Genomic DNA, 24,779 nt, shown 5'->3' with positions numbered 1-24,779 from the left:
TAAGAAACAAACAAAATGACCCAAATTACACATACTTGTTCACAGCCTATCGTCATTCATACATTGAAACCATGCACATGACTTAATTTCTAAAGCATAGTCCACAAAATCGGGCAATTTACAAATATGGCAGAGTATTTTTAATCAGAGTTCTGGCGCAATGACATCGTCACGCAGAAAAATCAGTGACGTCACCCAATACAGCAACAAGGGCGGTCGTCATCTTTTGAACTAATAGATGGATCAAAGAAGATAACTGGCTGCAAGAAACAAAGGCAGTGAAAAATTGTCAACACACATACACACTCACTCACTCCGACCATAAGGTAAGGCTTTAGACTCCTAGCAAAGAGTTACTTATCGGCAAGGTTAGTGCCCCATTCAGCAAGCAATACAGGATTAATACATTCCATTCCACTTTTCATTTCAGACTCACTAAAACGGTCCACCACCTCTTGAACCTCAATGTAGGCATCATCCAGTGCACAGGTGGGTGTTTAAATTTAGAAACTAGCAGTGTCAAACCAACGAGCCAGAAGGATATTTTTTTTTACATCATGAAATATGATTTAAAAAGTTAAAACATTAAGTGGAATGTTGGGAAGATGACCAATATTAGAAATAGGATCATATTTTTCTTTCCTTCGGAGGAAGAAGGGTGGTAACTAGGGCATCCAGCTAGTCTTGCAAATCTTTTTAAACACTGTAACCAATGAAGTTACGAGGGATTAGTTCCCTTGTGGTAGTCATGTCAAATACTGCAACAGACTAAGGTAGGATTAATCGGTCAGTTAGGTACCGGCATTCAAAAGAATGTTTTCATTGCTGCATAATAAATCATCTCCTCCTAACTTTAAAAAAGTTCTCCCCTTTAGACTTCCCTAATTGCGTTTACTGCATCTTGAAGAAGTTCCTTCAGTGCCATCAGGGAATGAAATATGTTAGGCATGACAAAGAATTTCTCTTTGGATTACCAAAAAAAAAACAAGGCTACATATAAAAAAATAGGGATTTAATTTGATAAGCAGTTGATCTCTCTAAAGAATAGGATTCAATAATTGGAAAATAAACCATACTTCGCCACAGATCTTTAAGCATACACGTTATGACCCAGAGGGTCTTTCATATGTCAGGATATGTTCATACATATGTTGCAAATTGTAAGTGAAACCACAATCAGACCTAACAGATTGTGACATATGTTGTAAGAAAAAGGGCAAAAGATTTGCCATTACATATAAGTGTTGTATATTAAAACGTTGTCACATGTTATTAAGTACATTTTAAATACAGCACGTTATGTAGATATATTACTTGAGAAAAATAATATCTAACAATTGTTTATCAAAATTGAATGAATGTAGTTTCAGCAACAGAGCATTAAGGAAGATTAATAAGGCAATACCAAATAGCAGTGCATCATTTTTTAGGTTTCACAGAGCCGGTCAAATCCTTCCTAGACACCATTTTCACAATTGACGGGCCAATAACCAGTCCACCCCCTCTTGGATAGGTGATTAGCACTGATAGTAGCTCTCTAGTTCGAGTGTGTGTGTATGAGACGTGTGGGAAAAGGTGTAGCTGAATGAGAGGAGAAGCGGTAGGAGTAGAGGGGTAACAAAGGAGGGAGACAGGAGGAGTGAACAATGGAGAAACGGAGGATTGCTGGGAGGAGTCACAGGGAAGGAGGGAGGAAAGTAGAGTAGAAAGGGTAAGGTGACCGTGAGCATGACTGAATAAAGCAAATCCAACAGAGTAAGTACCAGGCACTCGCCCCAACCCCATTAGAACACTAACCCGTGGTTAGTGTAAAGAGAGTAATGAGTCCCTGAGGGAACCCTAGACAGAAAACCCCTGGGATTAGGACATCTGGGTTAGGGAGGCAGGTGTATGAGCCGAGAGAAGGAAAGGAACGGCCAGAGGCCCCACAAACCCAACAATAAAATAAACCTAGAACTATCCTTGAGACTCAGATTGGTTTCGGTGCCATCTGTGACATTACTTAATTTTGATTTTACCTGTACTTATGCTGTATTTGATTATTTGAGCGCTCTGTGTGCGACTCATTGTACCATTATACCACTGCACAGCTCCCGAGGTCTCGACTTACAGTTCTGCTGCATTAGCATGATAGAGTTAGGCTAGACCCAATTACCCTGTTCATCAACTAGGCTGGCCGCTCAGAACCCTCCCACACGTCTGGCTCCAAGAATCCATCTTGACCCACAACAATACAAATCTATAAAGTGGTCTCCTTTTGCTCACCATCTCTTGTGCTCCACCAGTCCTACCTCTCCCTCAAAAACCAGGAACCCCCAAGTTAAAGATTTTCCCAGCATTCTGCATCTGGGTGTGGGGCAGCACTCAATGTTAATTCTTTACTCTGTGCCTAGCTAAAACAAACATCTTGGGTCCTTGTTGAATTTGCAATTTGAGGCTTGGTTGCAGATTCACAGTGGCCTGTGTACCACTTCAGCATTTTGTCCCCTAGTGATACTGCTCTAGACCATTACCATTTCCATTTTGAAGTAATCACAGATTATGTACAGGTTTTCTACACTGTTAAGATTGCCAGGTTACAAGTAACTCAAACGAAGCTGCAACTTGCCTTTCTGTTGTCTACAGTTTATTTATTGAAATTACCTTGTCAGTTCCTGGGATAAGCTCATAAATGCTGAGTTGGTTCCTGCTCTCCCTCATGTACCGCTCCTTCTCAGGACACATATCAGGACATGTACCAACAAATACCTGGGCTCTCTCCAGCTCTGTACGTTTCACCCGGGCTGAAAAACAGAATACCGCATATAAGCATATGATGACTGGCTAGGACAACAATCAGAATAACACAAAGCAGTAGTGTGCAAAACAGACTGGCAGAGCCCTGTACAAGAAAAAGAAGTACAGAACTAAGAGCTGAGAAACCACCAGACCAGAAGGCGCAGAGGGGTAAGGCAATATAATAAAAGCAAGGCGTGGCAGAAGAAGGTAATGACACAACCAGGCACCAATAATTCTAGGAACAGAAGGTCTAAATGTTGAGGAATATAGGAAAAACATAACACATCCATGATCTTAGGAAAATAATTACAGAGCCAGGGACTAAGGGGCTAGGGATTGAATAACATCACTAGGAGCAAGTTAGGAGTGGGAGGTCACGAGCCCCAAACGGTTTCTCTGGTGCAAGGACATGAACGCCCACCATTCCCTCCCTCTTCCCAGATTAGTTCTCATAGGCCTTGTCAGAAAGAAACCTCCTGAGGCCAGTCCTTAAGCCACAGCGTCACTACCCTGATCTTCGGATGGTCCTGACACTTTGCAAGTTTTCTTGACCCCTAGCTAGTGTAGCTTTGGTCTACCAGCTAAGGTGCACTTCCTTGGAGGGATGAGGTGGTGAAGAAATACAATATAGCAAGCAACTGATTTGAATGTCAGTAATAAAGGAATGGTAGAGCCATAACATGCCTATATTCAGAAAATGTAGTGGCAGCGCAGCAGCTCACCACAGAGCCAGGTGAGCAACTGCCCAACAAAGGACTCAACCTGCAGTATTTAATCCAGGTTCTAACGAAAAGCGCATGGAAACAGGCAGAGATCGCAGGATATAATACCACTCTTCCCATTACACAAAAATGAACAAAACTACTAATAAATTAACAAGTCCCCAAAACAATATCAAGGAGCAAGCTGCGCTACCTACCCTAAAACCATTCTGTAAATGCACCAAGACACCAGCAACGGCTAGCACTTGCATGGTCTGGAGGAAGGAGTGGGTGACCACAGCAAGACAAACTCACCTGGTGACTCCCTTAGTAGGACTGCCTGCCACTGAAATGTTAACTGGACCTGGGACAACTGTTCAGATGGATTTTCAGAATCAGCCCTGTGGACCGATTTGGAGCGGCCACCCTATCCTGGTGAACAAGAAAAGACGTTAATGTCTAACCAGTATTGTAATGAATCCGATTGCATTATCACTCCTTTCCCGATGGTGGCCTCGCCCCATGTGGCCAGAGGACAGCAGCCACTATCCGATCCTGACCCTGGGGGCAGCTATATGAGGGAGGATTACATGGGGGAGACAACCTCTGGGGAAGTTTAATGGCATCATCGGATGAGACATGGTATCCTTCTCCTTCTGAGGATATTCCACCCATACCTTATGCCTTATTGGCGTATTGCTGCACCTCCCCCTCAACCACCTAAGAATAGTGTTGAAAACCTTTTCACCAGATAGGTTTACAAACCATCAAAACCCAACTTGCCTTTGAAAACCACTATACACGTTTTCTCAAATGCTAGTTACCCAACATGGACTTCCAGTCCCACAAACCAGAGAATACTGAGTCGAGGAAGAAGAATCAAGTAATACATATCACCCCAAGCCCAAGAGCACAAACCGTGCTCTAGTTGTTATGAGCACTTACCTACAGCGGGGAATTTAAACAGCTGAAGCAGCTAACCAAGCAGAGATGCTGGTGGGAGAAGACTGCATCTCTAGGGTGCGACAGATTGAGAGACGATTAAGCGTTCCGTGGAGACAACCGGCTTATGGAGCAAGAGATGGGAAGCAGTCTGAAGAGGAACATGCTGCAGGGACGCCAGAAGCCGAGAAAATACTTCCGGACACCTGCAAATGCCCAGAGGTCGTTTTCACCTCACCGGAGGTTGAGAAGACTCCGGAGAGCCCAGCAGGAGTCGCGAAGAGCAGAAAGGCTGGGAAACAGAAGCGGTGAGCAGAACGCCAAACGATTGTTGCTGGTTAACCCTGAGAGGGGAAAATACGCTGGCGAGTCCAAAGAAGGGAAGACGGGACACTGGGGCGTATTGGCAGACATGCCAAACATTGTGCATGAATAAAATAGTCCCTAAATGAAAATGTAGGAGACTTGCCATTGTATGAGTGTACATGTGAAACAGGTTCTGGCAGAAGAGCATACCAGGTGGATATAAAGCCAGAAAAAGACAATTTAACAAACTATCAACAGTGGAAATGTGTGCAGAGTCCACATAAGAAAACCCTGGCAGGAGAGTATGCCAGGCAATGTGAAGGTGTATTTGAAGGTGCAAGAAAGTGTATATGTAATAAAAGCTGTGGCAGGAGAGTATAGCAGGTGGATGTTAATTGTGAACGTACGTTTCTATGAGGAAGCCCTGATAGGAAGGCATATCAGGCCTCAAGTTGAACAAATTGTGAAACAAAGACTGATTCAAGCAATCCAGAACAGAACAGAGCACATCAGGAAAAGGCAGAGGAAATGTATCAAATGAGAAAAGAAATCTGGCAGGAGAGTACACCAGGTATTCTAACATGGCAAAGTCCAAGAATCAAGTTTTTTGTGTGCCAGCCACATTGATACTCAAGAGACTGATAGTTCTGAAAGGAAACCAGAGTGAAGCGAAATCCAGGGGAAGGGAATCATTAAGCATTTTCTTTGTGAACATGTATACATCACCCAAGGTCAAAAACATTGTTTTGGACACTCTACCTAAAACCAAAACTAAGAATCTGTCAGTGGTCAGAGAAACCCTCTAGTGCAAGGACAGAGCCATTTTGCCAGCCCCTTTTATTTTAAAATAATTCTTTGACCAAAACTATGAAACCCTTGTGCCAGAGTTTCATTCCTGACTCCCCACACTATCAAGTTAGTGTTACTGAGCAGTAAGGCTTAGACAAAGGTGAGAGTAGGGTTGGCGAAGGGTTCAGCAGGGCACTCTTAATAATTCAAGTTAGGTAAAATATATACAAATAGTTATTGCGTATCAGGTAATATTATCCCCACCAATAATATCGCTGTATATATGGTCGGGGGGTAAGGCCATAGGCAATATTATTAGTGGGAATAAGTTATGGGGTTATTTGGACCGGGGGTCGCGGAGGTGTCCCCTGCTCCATTAAACTAATTATGGGGGTTGCAGGTGTGTCCCCGGCAGGTTCCATGGCTTAATATCGCAGCAAAAATATGGTGTTATTTTTGTATGGCAATATTTTTGCGGGGATATTAACACATGGAACCAGTTATTATGCCTCAGAGAAACTCTTACCAATTATCATACGCAAGTAAACCACCACATAACACTATTAACATAAATACATCCACATTAGGGTGCTCCGACTACATTAAGGCAACATATTACTTTTCACACAGATCAGTTAGATGGAACACTAATATAGTAAAGCAAAGCAATTAGAGAAATATATAGTTAGGTATTTAACCAGTTTGAGAACAGGCAAGTAAACTAAAGAGAAAAAAAAATACACAGCCTTATAAGAATAGGGCCTATTCTTAAAAAGTCCTTAACTTGCTAAAGGAGATGGGGCCTAGTGCCTTAAGTGTCACAAGTCTGAAAGTCCACTCTTTGCAGGGATCTAGTAGCCTTTTAAGAAGGATGAACAAGTGCTGGCAAATCTAAGATGCATATTTAAGTGTCTCAAATAGTAAGGAACGAAGGAAGCAATGTTCTTAAGAGGCCCTCTCCCAATCCCACCAATTTAGGCGAAGACCAGGGGGATCATTGACCAGAACTCCATCGATCATGTCCAGGCAAGGGAGGGATAGGGCTAGGGCTTGAAGCCTGTTAAACCCTATGGAGGTGTCGGAGGTTGTGGGGGGAGTTAGAAATAGGTATGCTAATTCGCCCCTTGTACTCAGGATTCTTTCGTAAACCACTTCTGTGTCTAAGGAATCCACTGGGCCCCCTTTCTTCATGTTTTGGTCCATTGGAAGGGGATTTACAGGTCACAGGCACCATTTGGCATGCCGATTTACGTCCGGCTAGTCTGCTGTTCTGTGATGTGGTGAAACGGTTCCTGGCACTGGACAGCTAGATGACCCAGACATGAAGCACCGCCATGATGCCGATCACCACAAAGGACTCCCAGGACATGATGCAGTTATAAAACAGCTATGGCAACCAAGATCAGGAGTAAGAAGTCAACCCTGCTGGAGAGAAACAAAGCCAGGCATGCAAGGCCTTCCTTGCAGAAGGCGGCCCTGGTCTCACTAGTCAAGGATCTGCAGAGTCCCAAGTCCGAAATCAGGATGGCGACTAATGCAGATAGGAGGAAACTGGTCAGCCCACAAGTAAGTTCCGTGATGCTTTCAAAGTATTTCAAATGCAGAATCCTTAAGCAGGGATCTAGACTTCTTGTTCCCAATGGCCCAGGGGTCAAAGAACCAATGTAAGCCTTCTGGAGATCAGCAAAGAAGCAGAGCTTTGCCAGGATATAGTTCTCTAAAGACATTATGCTATAAAATTCAGAAGTGCATGCAGGAATGTAAAAACAAAAACAACAAAATAGAAAAATATCCGCTGCCACCTGCTCATTTTGGACACATCATGCAAGTACCATAAAGTTACTAAAACAAAAGATAAAAGGGATACAAAGTAGCCCTACCAAACCTCACTGTAAAGTGACATGTGCAATGCAAAAAAGCCAGAGAATTTTGTAATGGGGTCAGAGCACCTCTGCACTGTCCCCTTACAAACACAGAACATAATCTAGGTTGTTTTGTGTAGTAATTTTATTTGGCTAGGAGTGTTTGAAGCTGGGTTTGATCTATACAACATATGGACATTTAACACCAAGGAAATGACCTGCATTGCTCACCATAATAGCATTTCAGATGATTGTATCTGCTTAGATTCACATGCTGTGCATATAGTCTGACATCTAGCAGTAATCGCAGAGTATTGCATTTTTCTTTCGAGTATCAAAAGGTGACGTCTATGTTCCTTCTACTCCAAGAGGGGAGGAAGGGTGGGCCCATGTAAATTTAAGCAGATATAATTATCAGAAATGCTATTATGGTGAGTAATGCAAGTCTTCTGATGCTTGGGAATCTGCTTAGAATCACATGCTGTGCATAGACTAGCGAGCAGTACCCTTAGATGGTTGTGGGATGTGTGAAGGAACAGTAGCAAAGATATGTTTTAGCACCCCTTGTCCCACCTGAGAATCAGACCTAGCGTGAGTATCTAGGCAGTAATGTTGTGTAAAGGTGTGTGTACAGAACTCCAGGTTGCTGCTTTACAAATGGATTCGAAAGGAACATTTGCAATGAATGCTATGGAAGCCCCCGTGCCCTGAGTAGTGTGCTCTAGGCTTGAAGGGCAGATCTCTCTTGGCAAGAGAGTGTAGTACAGTGTGATGAAGTTTGTTTTCATTAGTGGTTTTGTCTTTTCCAGATAATAGATCGCTGCCCTCCTCACATCAAGTGTTGGAGGCTCTTTTTCTGCCACGTTAGTGGGGTTCTGGAAAAAGGTGGGTAGTTCCATTGATTGGTTCACATAGAACTTCAAAATAAATGTAGGTGCAAACCGTGGGTGAGTGCGCAGGACCACCTTGTCCTTGTGAATCCTAACAAATGGGTCTTGAACTGAAAGGGCCTGCAGTTCACTAACTCTCCTTATTGATGTGACTGCCACCAGGAAGGCGGTCTTGCAAGTGAGTGCTTTAAGGCTAGTCTTATGCATGGGTTCAAAGGAAGGCCCCATTAGTCCAGTCAGTACAACGTTCAGGTCCCATCCGGGAGCTGGGTTGGAGATAGGGGGATGAAGACTTAACTCCCTCCATAAAAGCCTTCATTACTGGAATTTTCCACCACAAAACCTTTTTCTGTGAAGTGGTGTAAGCTGAAAGTGCAGCTAAGTGGACTTTCAAGGAATAGAAAACCAGGCCTGAATCTAGTAAGTGAGTCAGGTACAGGACAATATGTGTTGGTGAGCAGTCAATAGGATTGATGCTCTTGGCATTGCGCCAGATGACACCGTATTTCCATTTGCTGGAGTAGACAAACTTCCCAGACCATGTTATCCAGAGTCCGTTCCACTTGGAGCGGTTCTGCGGGTACCTGGAGCCGTAATCTGGGCATTGTGCGTTATCCAGAGTTACGAACAAGTCGATCTCTGGGAAGCCCCAGTCTGCAAAGACGTTGAGAACAAGGTTTTTGTGCAATCACCACTCATACTCTACGGGTAGTGGGAAGTCTCTGCTGAGCACGTCCGCCAGAAGATGGAGTTCCCCTGGAAAGTATTGTTTGTTTATTTTATTTCTATAGCACACCGGACCCTGAGGAATCTGGGCGCATTTGGTTACAGGTAGAATATGGTCAACATACAATTAGATCACAGGTAGAATCTTATAGATAAAATACAGTTTGGTCACATGTTGATTGTTACAGACATAAGTAATGTTGTCAGAGTACAGTCTGGCGTGACAGGAGGAACATTGTGTGTTTGAAAGTCATTTCCAAATGTTCTGTGACAGTTTGGATAGCCCTGGAGAGTGCATGCCCCCTCGCTTGTTCAGGTAATACATGGCCATGGTACTGTCTGTGAGGACTATGACTGTATTTCCTTGGAGATGTGTTTGAAAGGTCTTGAGGGTCTTGTACACTGCTAGCAGTTCCAAAAGGTTTATGCGGTTGGATGCTAATGCTGGGGACCAAATGCTGTGCGCCGTCTGATGAAGGAGGTGAGCCCCCCCCCAACCCATCAGAGAAGCGTCTGTGGTGAGAGTGGCTTCTACTGCTGGGGTGGTGAAGGCTTTCCCTTGCAGAAGGATTTCCCTTGACGACCACTGCAGAGAGAGAATGAGGGCTGTCGAGACAACCACTAGATCGTCCCATTGTCCGCTGGCCTGACACCATTGGCTCGAGAGCCACTCTTACATGGGGCGCATGCGCAAACGTGCCTTTGGGACTAGATAAATGCAGGAGGCCATCAACCCTAACAGTCACATGGTTTCGCGTATGGTCACCTCGCGATTGGCTACATAGTGAGGGATCTGGAACAGCATGTTTTGAACCCTCTTGTTGGAGGGAAAGATTAGCACGTCTCCGTTACGAATTAGAGCCCCCAGAAATTGCTTGACTTGGCTAGGCTGGGGTCTAGCAGGACTTTCTTGTTGATCGAGAATCCCAGACGGAAGAGGAGATCTACTGTCTTCTGGGTATTTGATAGGCATGTTCCGTATGAATCCCCTGTTATTAGCCAGTCGCCGAGGTAAGGATATGCTGCATGCGCAGGTGAGCCGCTACTACCGCCAGTACCTTCGTAAACACCCTTGGGGCTGAGGCAATGCTGAAGGGAAGAAACTTGAACTGATAGTGCTTGTTCTCGATCATGAACCTTAGGAACTTTCTGTGCGCTGGCAACATTGAAATATGAAAGTATACATCTTTCATATCGAATGTTGCAATGTAATCTCACTGCGTCAACAGTGGGATTACTTCCTGCAATGTTGTCATTCTGAACTTTTCTGGCTTGACAAATTTGTTCGTTGGGTGCAAGTCTAACACAGGGCGCATGGTGAGATCCTTTTTCGGTACAAGGAAGTACACTGAATAAATACCCTTGTTTACCTTATGAATTGGGACGACTTCTATGGCACCCTTTTCCTGAAAGATGCATACCTCTTCCAGCAGAATCAGCAGGTGTGCTGGCGATATTCGTCTGCTTCTTGGTGGACGGTATCGAGGTGACCGGTGGAACGCGATACAATAACCATGGGTGACGGTCTTGAGGACCCACTGGTCTGAGGTGATCCCCTCCCATTCGTGAAGAAAAGATGTTAAACATCCCCCAACCGTGGAGGCATGGGAGGGGACCCGGACTGGCCAGTCATTTCGAAGTGGAGGCAGGGAAGCCTCTTGGGGTGGAGTTTCTACCTCTACCCTTGCCTCTTTGTTGTCCCCTCTGCTGGTATTGGCTGTTGCCAGCTGAGCCTTGTCTGGAGGACCATGGGTTACTGTTAGGGAGAATTCTCTCTTTAGGCTGAATTTCCTAACCTAGTGAGTCCCCCGGCAGCTTTGCTGGATTTCTGGAGTTTGTTTTTTTCTCCTGCCAAAAGTAAGACTCTTTCTCCCACTCTTGGACGTGATTTATGGTGTTCCTTTGACTGCTAATGTGTTTTATGGGCTATGAGGTCCTTTACTTACTATGTGTGTTACACAGCACCCTCCTTGCAGTAACACAGGGGTGTCATAGTGACACCCCACCATAGACTCCATACCCTGGGACTGACTACTGTCTCCCAGGGCATGTAAAGTCACCATTGGCTTTACTAGTCTCAAATTATTAACAGAAACCAGTACAAACCATCATATTGTGGACGTACTGGTCGGGGCACTTCGATTGCCCCGGGGTCTGTTAATCGAGGGGGCACGTCTCCGTCCCCCCTGATCGAGTTTTGGCTGGTGGCAGTGGATACTACTTTTTATATTCGACCGCAAATATTTCCCTATGGGATTTTCCCATTGTTCGAGGCTACCAACTTTAATTATTTAATTCTCATAGCCTCGAACATACCGCCGGTTTATTTAATTAATATTAATTCACCGGTTGGAATTTTTTGCCAGGACTCGATTCTAAAATGGCGTTTGTGTTCTCTTCTGTGACTCCAACCCAAGTCGAGCCCTTTGTTCCACTTTTTCGGCAGGCTTCTCCACAGAAGCCTCCAAAAGTGGTGCCACTCTGTCTGGGTACCACAGGAGGTGTAGGAGGGGGTTTACGCACCCTGGACTGAGTTAGCTTGGTAACTCAGGTCACACTCTTGTGCGATTGGCCCAAGTGGTGAGCCGGCCGCATGTTTGATTGACAGCTAGGCTGAGTCGCCACAGGACCTGAGTATCTGACGAGGGAGAAGCTGAGCAGATCTACCACGACGACACCACCGGTGGAGCCCTGCGGAACCGACTCACCACTTCCCGACGACAGAGAAGATCTCCCGGCTGGAGAGGCTTCTTCCCCTGACTGTTGGGCACAACCAGTTTACCTTCTTCTCTTCGCACCCCAGACAGGTCTGTGGTCGAACTGCCCGTGCCAAGCACCCCGGCAGCCGGATAGCCACTTACCACTGAACCGCGAATCAACGGACCGCTCCTTGTACCTGAGAAACACTGCGGCTGGTTTCTTCCCTGGCAGTGCAACGGACTGTCTTCCTCCCCGACAAGACCCTCTCTTCCCCCGGACGAAGCACCGTTTTGCATCCGCTGCCAGGAACAACTGCCCCCGCTGGAGTGTTCTCACCACTTTAAGGTACTGTGTCCGCCAGGCCTCCCTTTCTAAAGATTGCTACAAGGTAATAATAACCCCATAACCTTCTGGACTGGGCTGGCCGCCTTGACCCTAACTGGTCCCTTTCTTTGGTCCAACTCCTTTTTGAACCGTTACAAGACTCTTGTGCACTGCAACCGTGTGACCTTGGACACATTTCGTTTTGATCCTCTTAAAGCGGATCCGGCCTATGACTCTGAATTCACAGTGTTACTTTGCCTTCCTCTCTTGTTGTGTTTGTGAAAAAGTGTTGGGATCTGTTTCAATTTATTCTCTGCTTTTCTCTCCCTTTTTAAACCGAATTATTAGAGTGCCATCTACGTTAAGCGCTCACCGCTGTCTGAAAATAAGTGGGGCTTTACTTAAGACTTGTCTAATATTTTTTTTTAAGGGAGTGTATTTCTTTTAGTGACCGTGTTTTTGAATTTCTTACTATTAGTGCCTGTGTGTTTTTCTAGATGTGGTTTTAAATAATTATATCTCTTTTACACCAAGCCCTGGTCAGTGTTTACTTGTTCTATTGTGTTCTCTTGACCTATTGTGAATACCCTGTATACTGCCTAACTCTTCTTGAGGGAAGTCTGACTGCTCAGCCACAGCTACCAAGTGAATCTGTGTGGTACAGACTGCTCCAAAGTGGGTTTACTGCCAAACACCTCTAGTCCTAAATCTTTTGCAGTGGTCCCAGAGGGAACTGCACAGGTTTCTGCCTAACAGTTACCTCCTGTGCCATACTGGTTGTGTGGAGATCGGGAAAAGACTGGACCTGAAAGGAACAGCGAGAGTTAGCCCCTCCCCATTCTTGATAAGGCCAAGCAGTGATCTGATTAAGAGACTTGAGAGTCTCGTGCTCTTTCTTTGCCGTCTCCAAGGCATCATCCACAGCCTTGCCAAACAAATTAGTGTACTCCACAGGTTTGTTTATTAACGAGGCCCGAGTCCCCAACTTAAACCCTGAGTCCTTTAGCCAGGCGTGCATTTTGAGAAGAGTGCCCTGGGCCAGAGTACGCTTCGCCGTCTCTGCTGCAAGCCAACGTATTTTTTAGGATGTCGTGGGTCACCCGTTTTCCTTCCGAGACAATCGCCAGTAGGTGTGATCGCACCGGTTCAGGAACTTCTTGGAGGCATTCCTGAAGCAGGTTCCACTGCACATCACTATAACTCGCAAGAAGGGTAGTATTATTTACAATTCTTGTTGAATATGCTGCCGATGTGGTGGTGCGTTTGCCAAGGGCGTACAATTTCTTGCAGTCCTTGTTGGGGGGGGTGGGGGTGGGGGACTTCTGCAGTAGACGTGGCACCCCAGCCCTCTTCCTGGTGGTAGTGACTGTTATGCTTGAGCTAAAACATGGCGCTGGTGCGCAGTGTATTCTGGGGGCACTCAGAGCCCAAATGGATATTTACTCCATGCCTCAGTGAAAAGCTGTACTTACTTTGCGGAGAGCTGAATTTACTTTGCTGAAGAAAACATGCTTTCCAAACCTGGTATGCAGTCAAGGACATTCTGCTGGGAAAGCTGGTTTTGTTATGTCTTGTTATGAGTTATAGGACTGTTTTCCATGGTGTTTGTTCTTAGGAGAGGAGGGCAGCGCTTTGCTCCTTGAGGTTACTGTCGGTTGACCCAGCTGGCAACCAACGGTTACCCATCAATGCGCAAGTGCATTGCCAGAAGGTTTGAGAAATTACCACCCCTTTTTGAGGAATGCATTTTTGCGGAACCTCTCAACGGTCAGACCAGACAAGTACAAAGACCTCAGTCGGAAGGGGGACGCCTTTGTCCGGCTTACCTGTGGGCTGTTGTGCTCTCGGCCTGGCTGTTATCGGGGTCTTCCAGCCGCTTCTGGCGAGATGAGGGATTCAGTTACGCCCACAGTGATGTATTTTCTTTTGAATTCTCTGTCTTTTCTGTGATGTATTTCTGTGTTATCACTTCTTGCTTCCAAGCTTTGAATAAATAGCCGTATAAGTGCTCATTATTTTCTAAGCGTGCGTGTGGTTGTAAGTCATTGCGTCGTCTACCTGCGTTTAAAGTATTGGCTCTGCAATTGCGCTGGTGATTAATGACTGTCCGTGCACTCTGGGCGAGCAATACAGTGACAACCAGGGAGTCTGGAGTGGCATGCCCATGAACGTACAAGAGGTCAGAAGGAGAAGGGCAAAATAGTTACTCAACCCGAGAATTGACAGCCCTTGTAAGGGAAGGTGACACCAAAGAAGGTGCAAGCTGCTTTTTGCAAAAAAGGTAGCAGGCGCCCCTCTCTAAAAAGAACATGGCATGATATCCTGTTCTGTGGTTTTTTTCCCCCCCCACTTTGAGAGTCCGCAGCCATCTCTTTTAGCTCACTGTACTTTATGCAAAGGAGGAATAGCCATTTGCATATCAGCCTTTGTCCCGCCCAGAAGGGCAGTCCAGCACCGAAATGCCAGGCAATCCTCCTTTGAACAAGAGTACCAACAGCAACCCCAGACACGTGTTTCAGCCTTGTTGGGCCTAATCAGTGAGGTGGCGCTGTGCCTCTCTGAGCACAGTGAGCAAGGGGTCCAAGTCTGGGTTCCCCCAGGTAACTTAGGGTGACCAACCCCAAGTTCCTTACAAGAATACAAAAAAAGGTAGCAGGCGCCCTCTCCCTTGCTGTTGGTACTCTTGTTCAGAAAGGAATTGCCATAGCATTTCGGTGCTGGACTGCCCATGTGGGTGGGACAAAGACTGATCTGCAAATGGATATTTCCCATCTGTGAAAGGTACAGTGAGCAAAAAAGTGATGACTGCGAACTCTCAACGTGGGAAAAAGAAAAAACACAGAACAGCTTATCATGCCATGTTATTTCTGGAGAGGGGCGCCTGCTACTTTTTTGAAAAAGGCAAGCCGCTTTTTGGTGGAATTTAGCAGGGGAATTGCCCGACTTGTGGGTGGTTTTTCCTTCAGAATGTCCTCAACGAAGTCAGTGTCTTGCTTCCTGCGTGGCAATCTGGAAGTGGTCTGCAGCCCTTTTCAAGAGTGCATTAAAAGCCATCTCATCATCAATAAGGGATGCCTGCCTCTGTGGAGGTGAGGGAGGATCCAGACAAATGGCGTCTGGGTCAGCAGTTGGAGTGGCGGAAAGCCAAGGAGTCTCCTCTGCAGGCTGATCTTGACCCCAATCTGGGCACTGGTCAGGAATGTCCTGCCCAAACGTATGGTCTTCATGACCATAGGGATCCTTGTATATCTCTTCTGGTTCTGAGAACTCAAAAACGTTGTCTTGATGAGTAAGTGTTTGGCTTGAAAGCTTCTGCACCTTTGGTAAAGTAGGGCAGGAATCCTCCTCCCTTGGTCTCTTGGGGGTAATAAACCTCTCTGAAAAGTCAACAAACTGATAGTTTCTCCATGTAGTTCTCAAACCTCACTCTGGTCCACAGGGATGAACCAGAGGGGTCAGGAGGAGGGAAGGGCTCTCCAGGAGCAAAGGTGTCCTTAGCAGGAAGGGACTTATCAGACAAATCCTTAGAGAGGGTCTGGGGCCCTTCAGAATATTCCTCTCGACGAGAGGGGATGGTTTTTGGTCTGTCACCACCGAAACAAAAGCTGCGAGACTCTTGCTTAGCTCCGGTGGATGAGAAAGGGATTTCGACGTGCCTGTAGGCGTCGTCGTGGTCTTTGGGTCTGCTGAAACCTTTGAGGCTGACGTGCTCTTAGACAGCGCGCCAGCCCTCATGTGTTTTTTATAAGGGATGCCCTTATGGCTGGAATGCCCGGACGCATACCGAGACGACGGATGCGGGAAGGGCAGCCGATCGGTAGGCGCCATCGAAAAACGTTTGGCGGCCTGTCGGCGTCTGATGCTTCCTGGATTTATCCATCGAGGGAGCTTGTGGGGTTGTACGTTTAGCCTTCGGTGTTGCGGGTGTGCCCCTGTCGCCAGGGTGTGATCTCCCCACAGCAGTACCAGTGGCCTGCCCGTCAGGGTTGGGGACTGGGAACCGGACGGTTCTGCGGAAAGGTCTATGGCCTCCACATCAGAGCTACGGCTGCTCTTAAGAGTCCTCGTCACTCAAGGCGACGGCGCCTATGGGGGAACCACTCTCGGCCTGCATCGCGTAGGCCGCCCACCGTTTCGTCTGCTGATCCTTTAACGTCTTAGGATGAAAAAGTTTGCAGGATTTACAGGATCACTCGTCGTGGTCACGAGGTAAGCACCTATTGCACTTGCGATGGTTGTCCTTCCAAGGGTATTTTCCATTGCAAGACGGACAAAACTTAAATGGAGTCCTCGCCATAGCAGAGGCAAAAGGCGGCAGTCAGACCAGAAAGGGAAAGAGGGGAAAAGGAAATGCATTCTGAGAGAATCAAACCCAGGTGCCCCACTCGCCCTACTGTATAAGCCTGGCCCAAGAGCCGAGGCCACACGGTCGACAGCGTCGACCGATGCACCAGTCGCCGAAAGCAGTAGACGTCTTTGGTGTAGGGGTCCACAAAGTAGCCGTCGAAGATGAAAGTCAAAGAACAGACGATCATCGGTCGTGGGACAAAGAAGTGACTAACTTTGCAATGTATCTCTTTCGAGCTCCGCATAAGGCACAGACTAGTTAGGTGGAAAAAAACAATCTGAGGGACCTCGACACGTGAGGGATTTTGGGTACACTACACGTCACGTTAGGGATAGTGTTACAGGCACGCCAATGTTGACGCCCCCTTTCAATCCTTGAAAGAAAGATGCAATACTCTGCGGTTACCACAAGATAGACTATATGCACAGCATGTGATTCTAAGCAGTTTCACAAGCATCAGAAATGTATTTATTTGCCTAAGGCATCAGGGCGCTGTTGCCAAACCAGTTACATGTAGGGTGAGCATAGTCATGGAACACAGCGTTAAATAGGGGCGAATGTTATGCGAAGAGTCAGGTCTTCAGTGCCTTCCTGAAGGACCAGTAGGATTCTTCTTCCCTTGGGGGTGGGGGGAGTGCATTCCAGTGATGCACGGCCATTGATGGGAAGCCTGATCCTCCTCCAGTGACTTTCTTGAAGGAAGGAGGCACTAGGCGGTTAGCATGGCAGGATCTAACGGACCTGCTGGATTTGGCCAGTATGAAATTCTGTGACAGGTACTTGGGGGGAGGGGGCGGGGAAGGGGGGGGGGCAGTGGGAGCGGGGGGCGGAAATGGGGGGAAAATCACCTCTGCTACGCATCTATGCGTAATGGATAGGGGTTTGAAGAGGATTCCCTCTATAATAGGGAGCTAGTGCGCGTTTTTTCTTGCTGCTGAGATATGCTCTTTTCTGGGGATGTTCAAGACTGCTCGTAGGGCGTTATTTTGGAGTTTTTGGATGTTTCGTTTTGAGGTCCCTGCAAAGAGCGCATTAAAGTAATCTAGTCTTGCCCCTACGAGGGCTTGGGCGATGGTGAGGCAGTTGGCTGGCATGAGGAAATGTCTTGCTGCGTTTGGTGGTATATGCAGCGGATGACGCAATTGCATTCACTTGTCTGGATAGGGAGAGGTATGCATCCAAGTAAACCCCAAACGATAGGATGGGACAGGAATTTGGATGCCGTCTATCGTGAATTCATTGTATTTAGGATTGAGCTTTTTTAGCATGGCTGGGGAGCCAGCTATCGGGATCTTGGTTGACCAGATCAAAGGCGACGGAGATCTAGGAGAAGAAGAAGGGCTGGTTTGCCTTCATCTCTGAAGGCATCAAGCTCATTTTTGGAGGTCTAGTAAAGCAGATTCAGTTCCGTGCCCTGGCCGGAAACCTGATTGGCGAAAGCCTAGGATATAGTTTGTTTCTAGGAGTGACTGGATTTGGTCATAGGCTGCTCTATCCAGGATTTTCAGTAGGAATGGTACTGTGGCGATAGGGCAGTAATTATTGGGGACTGAAGGATCTAGAGTCGGCTTCTTCAACAGCAGGAGCACCCGTGGGACTATGCCTGAGGTGAAGGATGCGTTGATAAATCTGCTGATGAAGAGGACTAGGTCTTCCGCACACTCTTTAATAATATTGGCAGGGCAGAGGTCTCCTTTGCATTTGGATGGTTTAAGCTTTTTCAGGATCTTCGCTGTTTCTGATTCTGAAGTGGAATGGAGGTGAGCAATGAGGGGGGAGTGGGAATGTGGGTGGTGGGTGTGGAGATGAGGGCTTGTTTTGATGCGATTTTTTGTTGGAGCAAGGTGCATAGCGTTCTGATTATTTGTGAACCATATTTCGTCTTTGGAGATGGAGGATTGTGGGTGGATGGGGATTCTAGTTCTTTTAGGATTGGAAAGATCTCTCTAGGGCTAGAGCTAGTATTGGCGATTCTAGAGTTAAACTCAGTTGCCTTAGCGGCAATGGTAGCTGGTTTGTATTCTTTGCATAAGGAGTTGGTGGCTTTTAGTTGGATTGTCGGGTTCTTTCTCCAAACCCCTTCTGCTTGTCTTTTTTTGGTGTGTAAGGCTTACAGATCAGGGGTGAACCAGGCATTGGCATGTTTGACTGGTTTAGCTTTCCTAGGCATTAAAGGGCCACATTGCTAATGGTGGATGCTAAGGTATATAACCCGATCGGGATTCATTTAGATACATTTATTGTTACACATGGATAGGACTTGTCAATATGTGGAGTATGAGAACTCTACACAATGAAAAGGTTTTGCTTTCTAATAGTGGATATCAGAATGTATTTTGTGCAACTTACACTTTGTATTAATTTTCCATAAAATTGTCTGTATAGGACTGACAACTTTAAATGGATTCATGTAATGTGGGAGTTATATGAACTGTGAGGAAACCATATAATGAGTATCATATAGATTAAAAAACTATAAAAACTGTACGAACTGACAGTGAAGGACAAATTGGGTCGTATTTGCTTTGATACCTTAGAAGGAACTGTAGATTATAACCTGTTCTTTTTTCCAAAATATCCTTTATTGTAGTTAGCTAGATCTGAGATATTGATCGATTTACAGCATAAATTATAAGGAAAGAAAGGATTTAAACAGAATTTGACCCTTTAAAAATGGCACCAGAATTTACTCACTGATGAAACATGTTCCTACTAGTTCATTAGAAGGAAGTGATGCAAAATATCACATGGGCTAGTGATTTCTGCATCTGAGAAATGATGATGAGTGAACTCTAGCAGTTCTGTGATCGATCAGAAGCGAGAGGGACACACAAACATTTCGGTGAGTGTTCTTAGAGATCTTATCTTGGTCTCTATTTAACTAACTGGCCTTAGGAAGAATTTGATTGCGTTTCAATTTATTGTAGATCTGATCTGATCCTAACTTTTACTGTTTGTATGGAAGGTTTTGTACATTTCCGAAATAAACATTATGAAGATTAACATTTGAACTTGATAGTTATTTCATTAAATGAATAAGTTGGTAAAGAGTAGCCACAAAATTTATTTTTCCAGCGATGGATCAATATATCTAACCAGGCGTGGACTGAATGCTTTGATTTTGACAAGGTCAGTACCCTGACAAGATGGGATGAGAACCCCCATCTCAGTTTGGGGTGTGTGGCCTAACAGGGAGAATTTCAGTACCAGTCCTACCCCAGTGGTGGATGGTGGCAGTTGGGAAGGGCCCAATTTGTCCCCTTGCCATATTCCAACAATATGTTCAGTACCAAATTGCATCAACCCGTTCAAAGGAACCCAAATGCTGGCAGAGTATTTTCTTTTTATTTTGGAGAACCAATAAACATGGAAAGCAACCACCCAGAAGCAGCAGCGCCTCATGCGACTCCTGAGCACTCCAGCCGGGAAAGAGACGACGGAGCACATGACAGAGGCTCAGTCTCCTCATCAGCCAACCTACACGAGCAGTATACAACCAGTGCCGCGGAGGGAACAGAGACAGGAGCCAGAGATACTACACAGCAGTACTAAAAGCTGCACACCTGCTTCAGGGGTAGAGAAGGAGGGTAGGGATGCCACCCCAGACCACCAGAGACTTGAAACAGAGCAACAGCTGTTCTATGCTTACCTTAAGGGGATCTACGCCTCGGTCCGAAACAAAGGCATGAGCACTGTGTGGTATGGGCCGCCATTCAGACTGCATGGTGGGCCTTAAACCACATTTGTAATGTTCTGCAACTCTGATCCCTCCCAGTCGGGAAAGACTGAGCCAGAATGGCCATGGTCAGGAAACAAATCAAGAGACAGGGAGGCGGTTAAAAGAGGCAATAGGAAGCAGGAAGTTGTGGGTTGTTTGGGTGAGGTCAGAGGAGGTGGAAGACCAAGAGACCAGCAGGTTGGAAGGACGGTGGAAAGATTGCAGAGAGGCATTGGTTAGTGAGTGCATGTCGTACTGCATTGTGAGGGTGCGTTAAAGAGAAACAAGCGTGTCTATGAGAGGTAGTGTATAGTGTGAATGTGAAGTAATTATATGAGTGAAAGGAGGACATTTCAGTAGAAGGTGGAGTAGTAGAGTGGAGGAGGAATTAGTACTATCAGGGAAAAGTAGTAACATCAAAGGGTGAAGGAGAGGCTTAGAAGGAACGAGGGGCATCGAAGGGAAGTAGGTAGACATAGGAAGTAAAAAGGACAAAAGTGAGTGGCATTGGAGGAGGAAACTAGTGGGAGAACATACGAGTGAGAGGGAGAGACAAATAAATGGATGTGATAGAAAGGAAACCGATCAGCAGAGTGTCTGGAAGGCACAATCCAGCAGCCTTTTTAGATTACGAAGCACTCGATAGTGTCGGGTGTGACAAAGGCCAAGGACTGCACCTTAAAACATAAAAATCCACCATGGGGAAATCAATTTGTTAGAACAAATCTGCTATTTAAATATATGCGGGTATGTAGCTTGATATCCCGCTTAATGAAATTCTAATGGTCCACTGCATAACACCACCGTTACAGCTCAAGGCTCGTTGGTGCCCCGCAGGATAGACAAGCATGCTTATCCTGCTGCCTGGAACCCATTCAAGAGGCTTAGTACCCTCTTTTCTCACAGGATATGTCGCTTTTCAGCTCTGTTCCATAGGCAATGGAATCTGCCATGGAAACGGGCTGTTGCCATTGCTGCAGTTTGCCACATAGGACCAGGCCTACGTTTCCCATCTCACCCGTACCGTGTCCCTGCTGTCTCCAATGGGAACTCAGAGCCTCACTTCGAATCAGTCAAAAATCTGTGAAGGACGCGGAATGCTGCTTCCAATTGAAGTCAATTCCGGCGTTTTGGTGAAGTTCTGTCTTCGTCCTTTATGATTCCTATTTGTGTACCAGACCTCCCTTCTGCTTCCAACGGACTGCCTTGGACTACGTTTTTGCTGTCTTGAACCAATGTGTACCTGATTTCCTGCCTGCTTACATTGTCGGCCTTCGGATCAAGCCTTGCTGGAAATACACCATAGCAACGACAATCCTAGTCTTGTTTGTTGTCTCTTACTGAATTATTCTGTTCCCACATAATTATCAGTGTTGTAAGGATCTATTGACTTTTATCCTTGTGACTCATTATCCTACTGTATTAGTATCTTGGAGGACTTCCAGCTGTACGTGCACCTTTGGGGATGCTTTGCTGAAACGTGCACCGCCCAACCCTAATGCGCTCCTCGTTCCGTCTGGGTGACACCTGTACTAACCTACCCCTTTGTTATTTTATCCCTTTGTTGTGGTTCTATCCTGTTCAACTTACCAATCCATAACACGGTAAGAACTCATACACTGTCAATGGATTGTTGTTCCTGCTCTACCCCCCCGCAATCCCTCCAACCATTTATTTTGGTTGTTCTTCTCTCACATCCAATAGTCAGGTAGCTAATCTTCCTCTCTTCTATAGGATAACTAGGGCGGGGGTATCTTAGAAGACGAACAAGTCACCACAGTTGAGGTATATCCCAGTCATACCCTAATGTACCTAGTCATTACCTTCGCCTAAAGTACTAAACAATGTTTATTCCTTTGCAGCTGGTGGTAGTAGCAGTGCGTGCTACCTCTCTTAAGTGATTGGCCTCCCTTGCCTGTCTAATTAGATCAGTCTGGGGGCATATCATTGAAAAGAGTCCTATCCCTCACCAGGAGGAGGCCCTGGTTTAGGTCTAACCAGGGCTCTAAAATCAAGTCAGGTTCGGCTCTCTTTGGTATCATCAGGCATTCCATCCGGTGAGTGACAACCACCACATCTCAGAATATGTATTAGAAACAGTTATGATAATAAAAAAAACTCTAGATCCAAGTGAAATTGTGTGCCTTAGATGCGTGTTTAATTGTGCACACAGAGCGATAAATACAAAACAGCAAATACAAAAAATGTTACAATGACAAATACAACAAATTATTCACGAATTCCTGGGGCATGGTAATACAAATTAGCCCAAAGGCAAAGAACAAATCGTTGGACAAAGTTAAAGCAAAGGAAAAAAGGGGGGGGAGACGCAAGAGAAGCATGGGAGGGGAAGGGTTAGAGGTTGCCTAAGGTAATGGATCACCTCTCTTCTTCCCTACCCTAAACAGAGGGAGTGTGTCAAGGAAGAGATAAAGCCCAAAAAGTTAGAAAATAGCTCATTCAATATCAAAAACACATACTTATTACATTACTTGTGTTTAAATTATCTTAGATTGGGGTTAAATCAATTACCCAGTCATTTGGTTTATTATCTGAATACATACAAAATGATTAAGGTAAAGCAGTTCAAATCAATTAAATTTATTTCATTACATATGGAGACTGGTATCTCCTTCGTTTTTTGGGATACTCCGTTTAGAGTCTAGTGTACAGGGGGGTCTACCCCAATGTGACAGTGTGCGTCGCTGCAGACCCTGGTCTCCAGCTTTGCCTCTTGGTGCATATTCTGGCCAGCGTTATCTCTCGTTTGTAGAAACATTCAGATTACATGAGAGCAAGAACTAAGAAGAAACATCAAGAAAAGCAGTCTCAGCACCACATCAGGAGATCAAAAATAAGCTCACTGAACAGCCACAGAGCAACATAGACCCAATGACAGCACTGCACTTTCAGCAAGAGAGCGGTGCCAGTGCCACACCTCTACAACACAGAATCTCGATGTGCAGGCCGCTGGTGAGTGCTGCACTAGAGCATCAGAGATTAAAAGGGAATCAGGGACCATTCCCTAAACTTAACACAAAGGTCCAGAGAAACAAAAACCGAAACACAAACTGTAACAGTGAACTGCATACACTGCCATGTCTGGTACGCAGCAAGCTCGCACAGTGAAAGTTGGTTGGGGCTTAGCCCTATGTTTAAGAATCTTCCCAGCACAAAAATGCTCGGGGAGAGGTAAATGGGGCTAGCATGGTTAGCGAGAGTTGGCCAACCCTCAAAAGGGGGATATTAAAACAGCGAACAGGAAGCAGGAAGTGTGGGTGTATCGGGTGAGGTCAGAGGTGGAGGTAGACCGCGAACAAAGAGCGGAGTTGAAGAGGACCAATGTTGGGGAAGTCAGTGTGGGGGAGGAGTCACAGTGTGTGGGAGAGGGGAGGAGTCTGTGGGAGGTGGGGGAGGAATATGGAAGCAGGAGGGACCTGTGTGGGAGGGGGATGGCTGTGTGTGGGAGGGGGCGGGCTCCATGTGGGAGGGGGCGGGCTCCATGTGGGAGGGGGCTACAGGTGGGGGGGTTCCATGTGGTGGGGAGGAGTCATAGGAGTGTGACAGGAGGAAGAGTAGGGTATTAGAAGAGAGAACAAAGGGCGGAGGCAGGAGAAGTGAAACATTAGAGGTTCAGAGGATCAGTGGAGGAGAAGAGGTAGAAAGAAGAGAAGGGTTTAATTGAAGCCAAGCGAATCCAACAGAGTAAGTGCAAGGCAGTATGCCAAAACTGTATTAGAACACTAGCCTGTGGCTAGTGTAGGGAGAGTTAGGAAGTCTCGGAGGGGATCTAGAGAGATGAGGCCAAGTGCCTTTATGTCACCATTGCAGCTCATTCAGAGACTTTGTAAACTGAGGGTGTACCAATCGGTATTACTAATCCATGGATAAGGACACCTGGGCTAGAGAAGAAGGTGAAAAAGACGAGAGAAAGAGAGATCAGCCATAGGCCCCACAAAACAATCAATAAAAACCCTTCAACAGTCCTTGATACTCTGGGTGTTTTCTGTGCCATCTATGACACCGAACAATCTAGGAAGTCCATGAGGGAGTTTAGACGGAGAAGGCGTTCTGCCTTTGGGTCCTCATGCTAGCATCATTAAGAACTTAGGGTGGAATCTGCAGTATACACTAATTGGAAGAGTAGGGAAGCCTAGATTGGGAGGATTGGTGATTTTTAGACCAGAGAGTCGGATAGAACTAGGCCCCTGAAGAAAATGAAATAAAAACCTTTTAACTGTCTGATACTTGGAGCATTTTTTAAACCATCTGTGACAATACATTTATATTCTTTGTTGTTGATGTCACCCAAAACATCAGAATTAGGAATTACTGATGTTCTGAAGATTCAGTCACGCCCGGGGTTTATCCACACCACCTCCCTAACCACCATAGCTGAATGGAGTACGACCTGCCCACCTTGGTTGGCATGGGTCCCTGGTTTCTAAAATTACAGGACACCATGAGGCAGTCAATGGGAGGGGGTTTAGGGAGAGGTTGTGGATAGGTAGGGTGTAAGTAGGAACAATGGAAAGAGGGTTAGGGTAACATGTGGATCGGCAAGGGGATTTGGGGTAAATCTTGTAACACTCCAAAGACCTATGTCCCGATACAAGAAAGCCCTGCACACCCTTAGGTCAGTGCGCAAGTAATTATTATCCTATCCTACACTGGCCAGTAACCTACAATTCTGTA

General features: G+C 46.0%; 1 protein-coding gene across 1 annotated transcript in view; it reads right to left on the bottom strand.

Annotated features, from left to right (window-relative positions):
- The window catches only part of MCM3AP (minichromosome maintenance complex component 3 associated protein), a 1,669,219-nt gene that overhangs the window by 1,317,703 nt on the left and 326,737 nt on the right, over nucleotides 1–24,779 (bottom strand). The window contains exon 7 of the mRNA XM_069616041.1: nucleotides 2,644–2,783. Coding sequence (XP_069472142.1) covers nucleotides 2,644–2,783 — 140 coding nt within the window. The remainder of the gene's footprint in view (nucleotides 1–2,643; nucleotides 2,784–24,779) is intronic.

The sequence above is a fragment of the Ambystoma mexicanum genome, chromosome 9 (assembly GCF_040938575.1).
Source record: "Ambystoma mexicanum isolate Mex_15411 chromosome 9, UKY_AmexF1_1, whole genome shotgun sequence".
Lineage (NCBI taxonomy): Eukaryota > Metazoa > Chordata > Amphibia > Caudata > Ambystomatidae > Ambystoma > Ambystoma mexicanum.
The sequence above is the reverse complement of the archived record's forward strand: the minus strand, read 5'-3'. Positions and strand labels throughout refer to the sequence as shown.